Raw genomic sequence first — 12,536 nt, 5'->3', positions numbered from 1 at the left:
TGTCTCAAACTCTCGCCTCAGTGTGAGTTATAAGTGAGCATGCTCTCACGCCCAACGACCTTTCCAGGTCGGTGTCCCAGACTCTCGCCCCAGTGCGAGTTATAAGTGAGCATGCTCTCACGCCCAACGACCTTTCCAGGTCGGTGTCCCAAACTCTTGCCCCAGTGCGAGTTATAAGTGAGCATGCTCTCACGTCCAACGACCTTTCCAGGTCGGTGTCCCAAACTCTTGCCCCAGTGCGAGTTATAAGTGAGCATGCTCTCACGTCCAACGACCTTTCCAGGTCGGTGTCCCAAACTCTTGCCCCAGTGCGAGTTATAAGTGTGCATGCTCTCACGCCCAACGACCTTTCCAGGTCGGTGTTCTAGACTCTCGCCCCAGTGCGAGTTATAAGTGAGCATGCTCTCACCTCTAATAACCTTTCCAGGTCAGTATCCCAGACTCTCACCCCAGTGCGAGTTATAACTAAGCATGCTCTCACGCCCAACAACCTTTCCAGGTCGGTGTCCCAGACTCTCGCCTTAGTGCGAGTTATAAGTGAGCATGCTCTCACGCCCAACGACCTTTCCAGGTTGGTGTCCCAGACTCTCGTCCCAATGCGAGTTATAAGTGAGCATGCTCTCACACCAAACGACCTTTCCAGGTCGGTGTTCCAGACTCTCACCCCAATGCGAGTTATAAATGAGCATGCTCTCACGCCCAACGACCTTCCAGGTCGGGTCCTAGACTATCACCTCAGTGCGAGTTATAAGTGAGTCTGCTCTCATGATTAATGACTTTCTCGGTCAGTATTTTTTACTCTCACCTTAATGTGAAGCCACGAGGTATACTTTCATGTTCAACAGATCTGTAGCCATACTTCTATTGCCAATATGAGAGGCAAGCAGGCGGGTCCGTATAAACCACGGCTTCCCACCCCTTATGGTAAGAAAAAGGTGTGGTAAGTAAATTGTCCTTTTTAAATTATCTTTTCTAGCAAATTCTCTTGGGGGTATGCGCATATGGAACATGATAATAGGAAATGCAAAGAAATACATCCCCACAACTTAATAGACAGATAAGGCAGAGAACAAGGTTTATTTAATAAGAGTTTGGCAACATTTGTCAAGGGTTCACACTATTACAAGAGCAAGATGCCTGGTTCCTCTTCATTAGATGAGCCTGTGCTTGAGCTAGTTCTTCCTTGATGCGTTGGATGTTGATTTGTAGATGGGTGATGGTTTCATCAAATTAATCCGATTTTCCTCCTGCAGGAGGGTTACAATATCCTCATGCTTCAGTTTTAGATAGGCAATAAAATGAGTCAGACTCCTCAGGTCTGAATGAGCCTTATACTTGAAAGCTACCTCAGCTCGAGTTCTGGATTTAGCCGCTAGCCAGAGTTCTTCCATCTCCCGACGGAGAGAGGACTGAAGGTCCCTACTCTGCGTCATTTTAAGCAGAGCCTCATCTCTGTGAGTTAGCGACTGGGTCAAATGAGCGAGTTGATGGTGCAGAGAAGATACCTCGTCTGATTCCATGAGTACCAAGGGAGCCTGAGGAAAGTGAAGGCAACAGTATACGCGACCCCTCTTTTAAAGGAGGGGAATGTGAAGAGTTAACTTCGGAACATGTGAAGATATTTGGGAAATAGTGTGGCATTTATGGAAAAATAGCAGGATCGAGGATAGCGGAGTAAACGCGCAAGCAATAAAGACTCAATTAGGAAGGGTGATAAATTCTGAGTGGGATATCGAGAAAAGGACCAGCAGCCAAAGAGACACAAAGGTCGGGTCAGTTAAGAACAGGACTTGAGTCTAGTCAGTCGGACTGGAGCCTCCTTCGACTAGACTTGAGGGATAGGTTTGTGATACGGCGCATGATGGTCGGATAGCGGACGTGGTCGGAAGTCAAGTCCACGGGGCGGTCAGAAGTCAAGCCCACGAGGTAGTCAAAAATTAAGCTCACGTGGCGGTCAGAAGTCAATCCTACGTGGTGGTCAAAAGTCGGGCCTACGTGGAGTTCAAAGGGCCAGGTTATAGGATGGTCATGGTCAGGCACAAGTGGCATTCCGGAGTTAGGCTTACATGTCGAGTAGGAACTCGGAAGCCAAAGGTTACATGTCAGGAATTATAGACTTGCAGAACAGGATAGTCAGACCAAAGCGTAGAAGTTGGGATATGCAAACCAAGGATTACAGGGCAAGATTTATAGACTTGCGGAACAGGATAGCCGGACCAAAGCGTACAGGTCAGGATATGCAAACTAAAGATTACAGGGCAGGATTTATAGACTTGCGGCGCAGGATACACAAACCAAAGCATACAGGTCGGAATATGCAAACCAAGGATTATAGGGCCGGATTTATAGACTTGCGGAGAAGGATACACAAACCAAAGTGTACAGGTCGGGATATGCAAACTAAGGATTATAGGGCAGGATTTATAGACTTGCGACACAGGATACACAGACCAAAGACATACCGGTCGAGATGTGGAATAGGGCTTACAGGCCGGGATCTACAGGACAAGATACGCAGAATAAGATACACGGACTAGAGAAGTACGGGTCAGGATATATGGATGAAGGCTTACAGGTCGGGGTAAGATACGGAACAGGGCCGTGTATACGGATGAGATTTAAGGAACGACAAGCAAAGGCCTCGATTGGTAGGGCGGTAGGCGCAGGTCTGGATCTACGGAGATAGACCAAATAGCAAATGCAGGGCGAGACGTACAAATCTAGCAGGGCGGTATGCGCAGGTCTGGATCTACTAAGATAGACTGAATAGTAAATGCAGGGCGGGATGTACAGATCTGGATTTGCGGGACAACAAACACAAGATGGGAATTGCGCCAGTGAATGCAGGTATAGGCCTACAGGTCAGGATTTACAGGTACGAAGACCCAGTCTAAGGTTAACAGACCAGAGCGGGCAGACACTACACGATAATCAAGCTAGAGAATCATAACAACCCGTCAAAGAATAATCACCACTTGTTAGGGTGTAAAATACTGAAAATTAGCGAATAATGATAAGGGATTTTTTTCGGAATTTTTGAAAATTTTTCGGAAATTTTTCGGAGCTCGTATGGACGAGTTGACGGGGATAAAATAGGGCATCGGGGAAAGCCTGTTTGGGCTACCCATTTAAGTGAGGAAATGTTTATTTATAAATACATTTTTCTTTTCTTTTTTTTTTTCTTATTTCCTTCTTCCCCCGCCGAATCCATGCGCCGACGCTGAGTTTTCTTCTCCCGATCTTCTGCCCTAACCACCACGAGAGCATCGCCGGTTCCTCCTCTCGGCCAATCCATCCTCACCGGCCGACGACAAGCCAAGGAAAAGCCCTAGATCTTCCTCTCTAGGCGTCGATGCCCGATTTCTCTCCTCTGGCTGACGCGACGCCAATCTTTGATCCATCTCTACCGCCGGCCAAGCTTCAACCTCCCTTTCGGAGTTATCTTCGGCCAAGGAGAGGTTTTGTTGCCGAGCCTCCACCTTTCGTCTCCTCCCCAACGTTGACGCCCTTGGATCGATTCGGTGCAAATCCGATCGTCGACCGCTCTCCTCTCCTCTTGCTTAACCGTGCCCTAAGTTCATTGCCGGCTTGGGGTCTACTGTGCTGTGCCCTAGCATCGTCGACTTTCCCTCCAACCCTCCAGGCTGAAGATGCCGTGAGCCTAGCACCAATCTATCTCTGTTTGTCGGCAAGAACTCACGGGTCCTAGCTTTGGGGCAGTGCCACAGTGCTAGTTCCGGATGCCGAATTCTTCTTCCCCTCATTGATATGGATTTGAGGTAGGTTGTGACTCTATTTTCGCAGATTTTATTGTGGAGGAATTGATAATTGTCTGGATTTGGTTTATATAGCAGATTTGGGCTTTCAATCTGCTACGGCTGATTTTGGTTCAGTTGAGGGTTTTTTAAAGGAGGAGGTTTGCTTGGTCCAAGTTGTTGGTATTTGGTAAGTTTTGGATAGATAATGTTGCTACTGGATTTTTGGTAGTAAATAAACTTTATGGTGGTTTCTCTGATCCTCTTTTGTCTAGGTAATGCGGAGGTTTCCAACAAGAGTAGTTGTGTTCTTCCGAGAATTTCCAGCAGTTACGATCCCTAGCTTATCCAAGTGGCTGTAAGCAGACATAAGGTCAGTGGGTACGCTTTCTAGTGGCGATTTGTGTACCTCATCTCGGTATTGTATTGATTGGGTGTTTCCTTTTTGGATCCGGGCAATGAAGAGGTGTCCGGCAAGAGCTGTGGTGTTTCCAGCAGCAGCTACATCATTCCGGCAGTAATCTTTTCGACTGTGAATTTGGGTAAGATGCTATGATTGATTAGGCTTATTGTAAGTCCTAATTCAAATGGATTTGTTAGAATCGATTGAGGAGTTAGATGATCCAATTAGGGTTTATAATTTGGATGTGGATTTAGGTTAATTTCTCGGGGATTTGATTTAGCTAATTAATTTATATGTAATTAGCTAAATCTGGATATCATGTATTACAGGACTCTGATTTGCGACGAGTTGCCTTACGTGGGATTTCCTTTGGCACGCGATATATTTGAGGCGGGTACCTTGACTTATCTTTTTGATATGTCTTGTTGATATGTCTAGTAGGTTATAACCTTTAGTAATAATTATGTTCGTCCTTGTTTCGGTACGTCACTACCGGATACTTGTTGCATGCTTATTTGCTCATATGTTATGCATTTTATGCTAGTGCCCATATGATTATATATATGCTCAGTGAGGTAGTGGCATACCATGCTTGTTATGTTCAGGACCTAGGTTTTTGATATCCTATCTGACCTGTGTACATTAGATCTTCGTATTTGACCATCGATACTATGATACTCATTTTATGTATATGGATATGGTTATGCTGATCAGTTTATTGCCATGCTTAATGTCATGCATCATGATTGCATGCTGCGCGATTGTCGGCTCCACTATGGTTGAGCACATCGCCAGTTACATGTACTGCACACACCACCACTCATGGGTTAGTGGTATATCAGACAGGTGTGTGGCGGTTCTGCTGTTTGGCTCCGTTGGTCTGAGGACTCAGCGTGGTAGCCGGCAGACAGTTCCGCTCTGTTTGGCTCCGCTGGCATTTAGTGTAGCAGCGTGGTAGCCGGCAGACGGTGGACTCTGTTTGGCTCCGTTGGTCAGGTGACTCAGCGTGGTAGCCGGCAGAGATACCTCCCCGTCATCGTGTACCGGGAGATGAGAGCATTGAGCTCCCCCATTTATGATTTGGGGTCACAGGACAGGAGTACTCCGACAGCATCCCGTCCACTCACTCACTCATCAGGTGTAGTGATGGTAGAGTGCACGGTTGTCACAGCCCTACCCACTCGGCCTCACTATTGTGTGTGAGATGACTGACTGGCGTCAGGGGTGACCAGGACGCATCATTGGCATCATACGCATTTATGCATTTACTGCTTGTGTTTGCTGCACTTATATGCTGCATTTGGATGGATGCATATGTTTGACATGCATACAGGATTTATGACACTTCCGGTCTGACGACCTGATTATTCTGATAGGTGGCCCTGGTGAGTACAGTACTCTTCAGCCTTTTCTATTATGCATTACCTTCTTTTGTTCAGGAGACTGTACTCCATAGTTATTACTATTTGATATAGTTTACTATACATGTCAACTAGGTATCTGCTGAGTTGTTGAACTCACCCCCGTTGACTCTATATTTTTCAGGTACCAGGTTGTTATGATGTCGCTTGGAGTATCCTGTCTGCTGGTCCCCACGTCACATCAGAAGACTTATCGGTTTCACGTATGTTTTGTTTGTTTATGTATCAGTTTGTTTAGCTCTGTACTCCGGTTTTGTTTTTGGAGTGTTGATGTTGTTATGTGATATTTTGTATTTGTTGTTGGTTGTGTAAGCCTGGCCGGCTAGCAATTTTTGTGCTTTGGTTTGTATTGGGTTTCTGTCATTTTCGTTGTGTTGGTTTTGTTCCAGCCGTGTGAGCTGATGATATATATATAACTGCGTGGTTGTGTGTATATTTCAGCCGCCTGTGGCTGATGTATATTATGCCTGTAGAAATGCTTCAGATTGTCACCCTTACAGGGGAGGTGCTGCCGAAATTTCTTCGGACAGGGACTCCTCTGGGGCGTGACATAGGGAATATGCTAACGGTTTGTGGCTCGTTGCCTCCTGATCCTTCCTTAGACCTATAGAAAGATGCCATGTGTCATTCACCGCCAGACAAATCCTGACACCCGACATTCCCTGACACTTGTCAGACTCCATAAGCATCCACTGCCATATAAAAAGGGAGACTTTGTCTCTACGCAGGTACGCTCACTCGTCATTTCACACTCGTCTTTTACTTTTCGTCCTTTCACTGTTCTTCTGAAGAAAAAGTACCTGACTTGAGCGTCGGAGGGTCTGACCCGGGGACTTTTTCCCTGATTCTTGGTCTCTAACGCAGAGGTGCCTTGTCTGAGTGTGCGCAGAACCCTCGCGTCGTCATCCTTATCATCACCCCCCGTCACCCGCTCGTGAGAACCTTTCCAGTAGGTGCCAGATCAACCAGGCGCTTCCACGACTTTCCGTCAACACCGACGACAGCACGGCCAGCCTTTGTCCGACTCAGCTTTCGGACAGCATCAACTCCCTAATTAATATAATTATACCAATTTACCTAATTATCCCTCATATATTTATATTAAAAAATCTAAAAATAAGTATAATTCTTCCTACATTCAGCACATTAAATTAGAATCCAATATATTTTCTATCATTGAGTACAACTCTTTTTTCAGATTCTCTTTAAATGATTCTCAATTGGATAAAAATTATACTAGATTTTTTTTAAATGGTATTAAATTTAGGATGAATTATATTAAGTAGGAAAATAATCGTGCTTAATTTGATAGAAAATATATTAGATTCTAGTTTAAATTGCTGAATTGAATAGGAATTATACTCATGTTTTGATTTTTTTTGTACCTAAAAAATATAAGGAACAATTTTGATAGAAAATATACTCGATTTTAGTGTAAAAGTATTGAATTTAAAAAGAATTATACTCATTTTTAGACTTTTTGTATCCAAAAAATATGAGGGATAATTAGATAACGATATTTGTATAAAAGAATTGAAATAAACAAAATTTTACATGCAGGTTGTGGAAATAAAAATTTTTGGATATGAGAAGGGCATGTAAAGTTGAAGTTATGATTGAATTTTTTTTTCAATTAACCTTAGTGTAATCAAAAAATTGAAAGTTCGATCGATGATCAAATATCATAAGTTTTTTAAATTATGTAAGTGTAATGTCTTTTAAATGAAATTAAAATACTTATTATCTAGAAATTTATCCCACCTCTTAGGATTGTACTATGATATCTGGGTTAAAAATTAATTTTTTTAATTCAAAATTTTTCATCAAAAAAGCTTGCACTTGAGAAGACTCATTTAGACTATCAGGATTCTTAGATGTATTATTCGCTGGAAAATAAATCTCGACAATGAGTCGTACTGAGATTTAAACCATAAATACATAATTAACGGGCATAACCGCAGCACCCGGGGCTAAAAATCTACGTTTTCATTCTTACACCTAACTGTGTACGAGTATTTGATTAACTGGGGCCAGTTGCCAGACGTTAGGAGAGCATTAAACCGACACGCGTCTTCTGTATCAACGCAAAATATTGAGCCAAGAGAAAGCGGAAGGGCGTCCCCGCAGTACGCTGCCATGTTGGTCCAATTTATATCACATCTCGTAGGACACCTGTCTTTTCTCGTGTCGCCAGCTCTACTGTAGGTCGGTTCCGCCTCTTGCCAGAAGAAAAGCACGTGCATCGAGGACTTGCTCATACTAGAGTCGTCGCCAGCTCTACTGTAGGTCAGTTCCGCCTCTTGCCAGAAGAAAAGCACGTGCATCGAGGACTTGCTCATACTAGAGCCCGCAGAATATTGAGCCAAGAGAAAGCGAAAGGGCGTGGCCGCAGTACGCTGCCACGTTGGTCCAGTTTATATCACATCTTGTATGACACGTGTCTTTTATCGTGTCGCCAGCTATAGTGTGCGTCTGCTCCGCCTCTTGATGGAAGAAAAGCACGTGCATCGAGGACCGCAAAAACAAAAGCCACCCGCGTAGGTTGATCGGTGCTGCCTGTATCGGTTGCTTGCCGTGCGAGAGGGGAGAGGGGAGAGGGCAGAGGGGAGAGATGGACGAGGGAAATGAGAGGTTGCTGCTTTCTGATGAGCAGGGCGAAGTGGAGGAGCAGGGGCTGAGGCAGAGGATATGGAAGGAGAACAAGAAGCTGTGGATCGTTGCCGGCCCGGCCATTTTCACGCGCTTCTCCACCTTCGGCGTCTCCTTCATCACCCAGGCCTTCATCGGCCATGTCGGCCGCATCGAGCTCGCCGCTTATGCGCTCGTCTTCACCGTCCTCACCCGATTCGCCAATGGCGTCTTGGTACGTACCCCCTATCTTATCTCCGACTGTTTCCCTCTGTGAATAGGGTTGCTTTGATTATTTAGGGATGTACGTCGCTGAATGATGATAATTTCTTACTGTATCGGGTTTAGATGAATAGAGATTGTTAGGGTCAAAATAAAAAGAAAAAGAGATAAACTTCTATTTAATTTCATAGATTTTTTTGTAATTAAAAAATGGTCAAACTTCTTGGAAGGTTGGGAAAGGATATCAAAACCATAACCATCTGAATTAGTTCAACGTGGATAAACACGATGGAATTGACGTGTAGGTTTGGCTTTTTGTTTATGTCATTATAGACATGTAATTATGTGGTTATGTAATGCTTATTATACTTGATGATGTGACACTGCAGTTGGGAATGGCAAGTGCACTTGAAACTCTCTGTGGGCAATCTTTTGGTGCAAAAGAATATCATATGCTTGGCATCTATCTTCAACGATCTTGGATTATCTTGCTTTGTTGCACAATTTTTCTTCTGCCCATTTATGTCTTTACAGCTCCGATCCTTAGATTCCTTGGGCAAGCTGAAGATATAGCAGCGATGGCAGGGACTATCTCACTTTGGATTATTCCAATCATCTTCTCCTTTGTCTTCTCCTTCACTTTTCAAATGTATCTGCAAAGCCAAAGCAAGAACCTCATCATTTCTTATTTGGCTGCCTTTTCACTTGGTCTTCACATCACCCTCTCTTGGTTCACGGTGTTCAAGCTATCGATGGGAGTTGCTGGAGCAATGATTTCGATGATCCTAGCAATGTGGATTCCCATATTTGGTCAGTTTGCATTTGTCTTGGGTGGTGGTTGCCCAGATACATGGAAGGGCTTCTCAATGTGTGCTCTCAGTGACCTGTGGCCAATCATAAAACTGTCATTATCTTCTGGAGCCATGTTATGGTATCAGTCTCTTTGTATTAGCTCTCTCTTTGATTGTTTATTCTTCACTTTAGAATTTTATGCATGCAAATCTCTGTCTTTCCCAGCTTGGAGCTTTGGTACAATACCATATTGATATTATTAACAGGACATATGAAAAATGCTGAGGTTGCAATTGATGCTCTTGCTATATGGTATAATTCTCGATGTTTAATTCTCTCTCTCTCTCTTTGCCCCTGCTCACGGTTCATTTTGATAAACAGCTTAAACATCAATGGTTTGGAAATGATGATTTCTCTAGGTTTCTTGTCTGCAGCAGGGTAAGGTTTATATTTAAATGATTACAAATTTCAGACATTTAGGTAAGCCTGGTTGGTGCACCTACATAAATACCTGCAGAGTTCGCGTGGCCAATGAGCTTGGTTCGGGAAGCGCTAAAGCAGCAAAGTTTTCAATCATTTTCGTTGTAGCTACTTCGTCGTCTATAGGACTGGTTCTATTTTGTGTGTTCATGCTGGTTCGAGGCCGTGTTGCTTATTTGTTTACTGATAATGTAGAAGTTGTCAGAGAAGTGGATAATCTTTCTCCTCTATTGTCATTTTCAATCCTACTAAACAGCATCCAGCCAGTGTTGTCTGGTGAGTTCTACTAAGCTTGCTAGCTTGCATGACTCATAAGAGCATTACGTTTTAGCTGATTAACTCTAAAACCTCTCCTGAAATTTTATATTGGATGATAGAATTTTTTTTGAACCATGGAGCTGTGTGAATAGATCATCCAGATTTCCACATAAAGTCATCTTTCAGAGTAAACCTTTGGCCTGATCAAATAGTAATTTTTTATTTTACCCTGAGAACCATCTTTTGTCAAAACATAGTTCATGTATACTCGTCATCTCACCGTGGGGCCGGAGATGAGGGGTGCTTGGCGTGAGCGTTATCATGTTTAATGCATCAATAGTTCATGTATACTCGTGTTTCAATACAGCCTTGTTTGTGTACAACCATTCTTTGCTAAAACATAGGAAAAGCATGATCCTGAGGGGAATAATTCCATTTTTTGGTCTTTACAATGGCCTTTTCTTAAGTTATTTTCATTGTCATTCAACCAGGTGTTGCAATTGGAGCTGGGTGGCAAAGTGTGGTGGCTTATGTCAATATCACTTGTTACTATGCCATAGGAATACCTTTAGGGGTACTTCTTGGGTATTTAATTGGATTTCAAGTGAAGGTAGAATTTTGTCTGTCCCTTTAACTATTTTTACATGCTAATTTAGTTTGTCTAGCATCCCTAAACATGTCAAGTTATGTTTTTGCCCGCCCTCTTGTCATCACGAAGATACCTTTTCATCGAAGGTGTTGGTTTACTGAGACTAGAGCTAAATATTACTGAGACTAGTTCATACTTTTGTTTCTACTGTTAGCATTCAGGAAAGCATGCATGATTTTTTCAAGGAAAAGAAAATGAAGGAAACATGATTGTTCAATTCATGCAGGGCATTTGGATTGGAATGCTGCTGGGGACGTTTGTTCAAACTGTTGTTCTTATATTCATCACTCTAAGAACAGATTGGGACAAGCAGGTATTGTTTTTGATTCATGGTAGGTCATCTTGCTCGTAATATAAGCACAGACATATGAAGATTGTTACACCCATGTGATTTATGATTCTGACTTTGATCCATAGAATTTACCTTCTCACTATGTGTTTCTGTGCAAAAGCAGAAATTTCATCCAGTCGAAACGAAAATCTCATGACTCTGGAGTGTGTGATTCTCCACTCTAGGTCATGGTTTCCCTTTCGATTCCTTAAAATGTAGTTATCATTTTAATCTCATTGTCCAGGTAGTTCTTGCCAAAGCTCGCGTCAAGAAGTGGACTGTTGGAACATCAGAAGAGAACAATGAAACTGCACGGCTTAGCTGATACCTCGAACTGTCTCGGTTCTGAGGACGACGACTCGGGTAAAATTTCAAAAACTATATATTTTTTGCTGGTTGCTTGATAATGTACTCGTATATCCTCCTGATTGTTGTGCAAACTAGACGCTAATATTTGATACATTGAACAAGTGCATGAGCTTTGGGATGCTATATGATAAATATAATGTTTTCCATGAGAGTTTAAAATATAGAGAATTTGATAATATAATAAGAAGTTTTCAGGTAGTTAGTACATGTATATCATCAATGATAAAATTTGAAAACTAATAAATGATCATTTGAAAAGATTATGAATTATAATTTAAATTGTATACGGTATTATGGTCTATGATATAGATTAAAGAGGTCCACTCTGGATGGTCTAGTGGTTATCACATGAAATGTTATCATCATGAGATATGTAGTTTAAATTTTGACAAAATCGAGTTAAATATTTTTCTTATGTGTTAGTCATTATTCTAAAGGTTAGTAGTTGTTTATGATTTATCTTTTTCGTGTTGATCTTGGGATGGGTTGACGGGAGCGTTGGCGACGAATGTATTTATTTTTTATCATCATGATATAGATTAAAGAACGAGAGTGCGTGAAAAAAAAAACCTCTTTTGCTAAAGAAAAAAAAAAATCTTTTGCTAAAGAAGAGAAAAAGAAAGAAAAAAGAAATTCTTTTGTTAAAGAAAAGAAAAAGGGAAAAAAAAAGTTCTCTTTGTTAAAGAAAAGAAAAAAAAAATTTTGTTACAGAAAAGGAAAAGAAAAAAAAATCTTTTGTTAAAGGAAAAAAAACTCTTTTAAAAAGAAAAAAAACGGAGGAGAAAAGAATCCTGCAAAATTTAAAAAAAAAACGGAGGAAAAAAGAATCCTGCAAAAAGCCTGCGGAAAAGAAAGAGGAAAACATGAAAAACATAAAGGGTGGCCAAGTTGCTGGCAGTTGCATGTAAAGTTGGTTTTGCCTGCTAGTGATCTGTAGATTGCGGCCGCATGGGGCGGGCCGCGTGATCGATCGTGCAGTGTCGCCTTGTGTGGCCGCGGTTGAGGGCGGAGATGTGATAAAAGTAGAGAAATGTCGCTTTCCCTATGAGGACGGATAAAAAATGTCTAATAATTGATCCGATTAATCTATTATTTTATAATAACAGACAGTAGCAGATATGATAAAGTAGAGAAAGTCGATATCCCTATTTGGACGGATGCAAAAATGTCTAATAATTGATCCGATTAATCTATTTTTTTATACTAATAGACAGTAAAAGATGTGATA

General features: G+C 42.1%; 1 protein-coding gene across 3 annotated transcripts; it reads left to right on the top strand.

Annotated features, from left to right (window-relative positions):
* Positions 1-8,075: 8,075 nt before the first annotated feature.
* LOC122001753 (protein DETOXIFICATION 21-like) lies at positions 8,076-11,431 on the top strand. 3 transcript variants are annotated; one of them, XM_042556656.1, is made up of 8 exons: positions 8,082-8,442; positions 8,819-9,360; positions 9,447-9,533; positions 9,603-9,659; positions 9,739-9,977; positions 10,451-10,569; positions 10,835-10,921; positions 11,184-11,431. In XM_042556656.1, exons 1-8 carry the CDS (start codon positions 8,191-8,193, stop codon positions 11,262-11,264), a joined length of 1,464 nt encoding a protein of 487 aa, XP_042412590.1. In that variant the 5' UTR covers positions 8,082-8,190; the 3' UTR covers positions 11,265-11,431. The 3 variants fall into 3 exon arrangements, with proteins under 3 accessions (XP_042412589.1, XP_042412590.1, XP_042412591.1); XM_042556657.1 differs by adding an exon at positions 8,660-8,730 and having other exon boundaries at positions 8,300-8,442; positions 9,447-9,659; XM_042556655.1 differs by having other exon boundaries at positions 8,076-8,442; positions 9,447-9,659.
* The last annotated feature ends 1,105 nt before the right edge of the window (positions 11,432-12,536 follow it).

This window comes from Zingiber officinale, chromosome 7A (assembly GCF_018446385.1).
Source record: "Zingiber officinale cultivar Zhangliang chromosome 7A, Zo_v1.1, whole genome shotgun sequence".
Classification (NCBI taxonomy): domain Eukaryota; kingdom Viridiplantae; phylum Streptophyta; class Magnoliopsida; order Zingiberales; family Zingiberaceae; genus Zingiber; species Zingiber officinale.
The sequence above is the reverse complement of the archived record's forward strand: the minus strand, read 5'-3'. Positions and strand labels throughout refer to the sequence as shown.

Coding starts and splice junctions, on each gene's coding strand:
- LOC122001753 (XM_042556655.1), top strand. CDS start 8,191: ATGGACGAGGGAAATGAGAGGTTGCTGCTTTCTGATGAGCAGGGCGAA. Junction 9,660..9,738: donor GGTTTCTTGTCTGCAGCAGG/GTAAGGTTTATA, acceptor AAATACCTGCAG/AGTTCGCGTGGCCAATGAGC. Junction 10,570..10,834: donor TAATTGGATTTCAAGTGAAG/GTAGAATTTTGT, acceptor CAATTCATGCAG/GGCATTTGGATTGGAATGCT.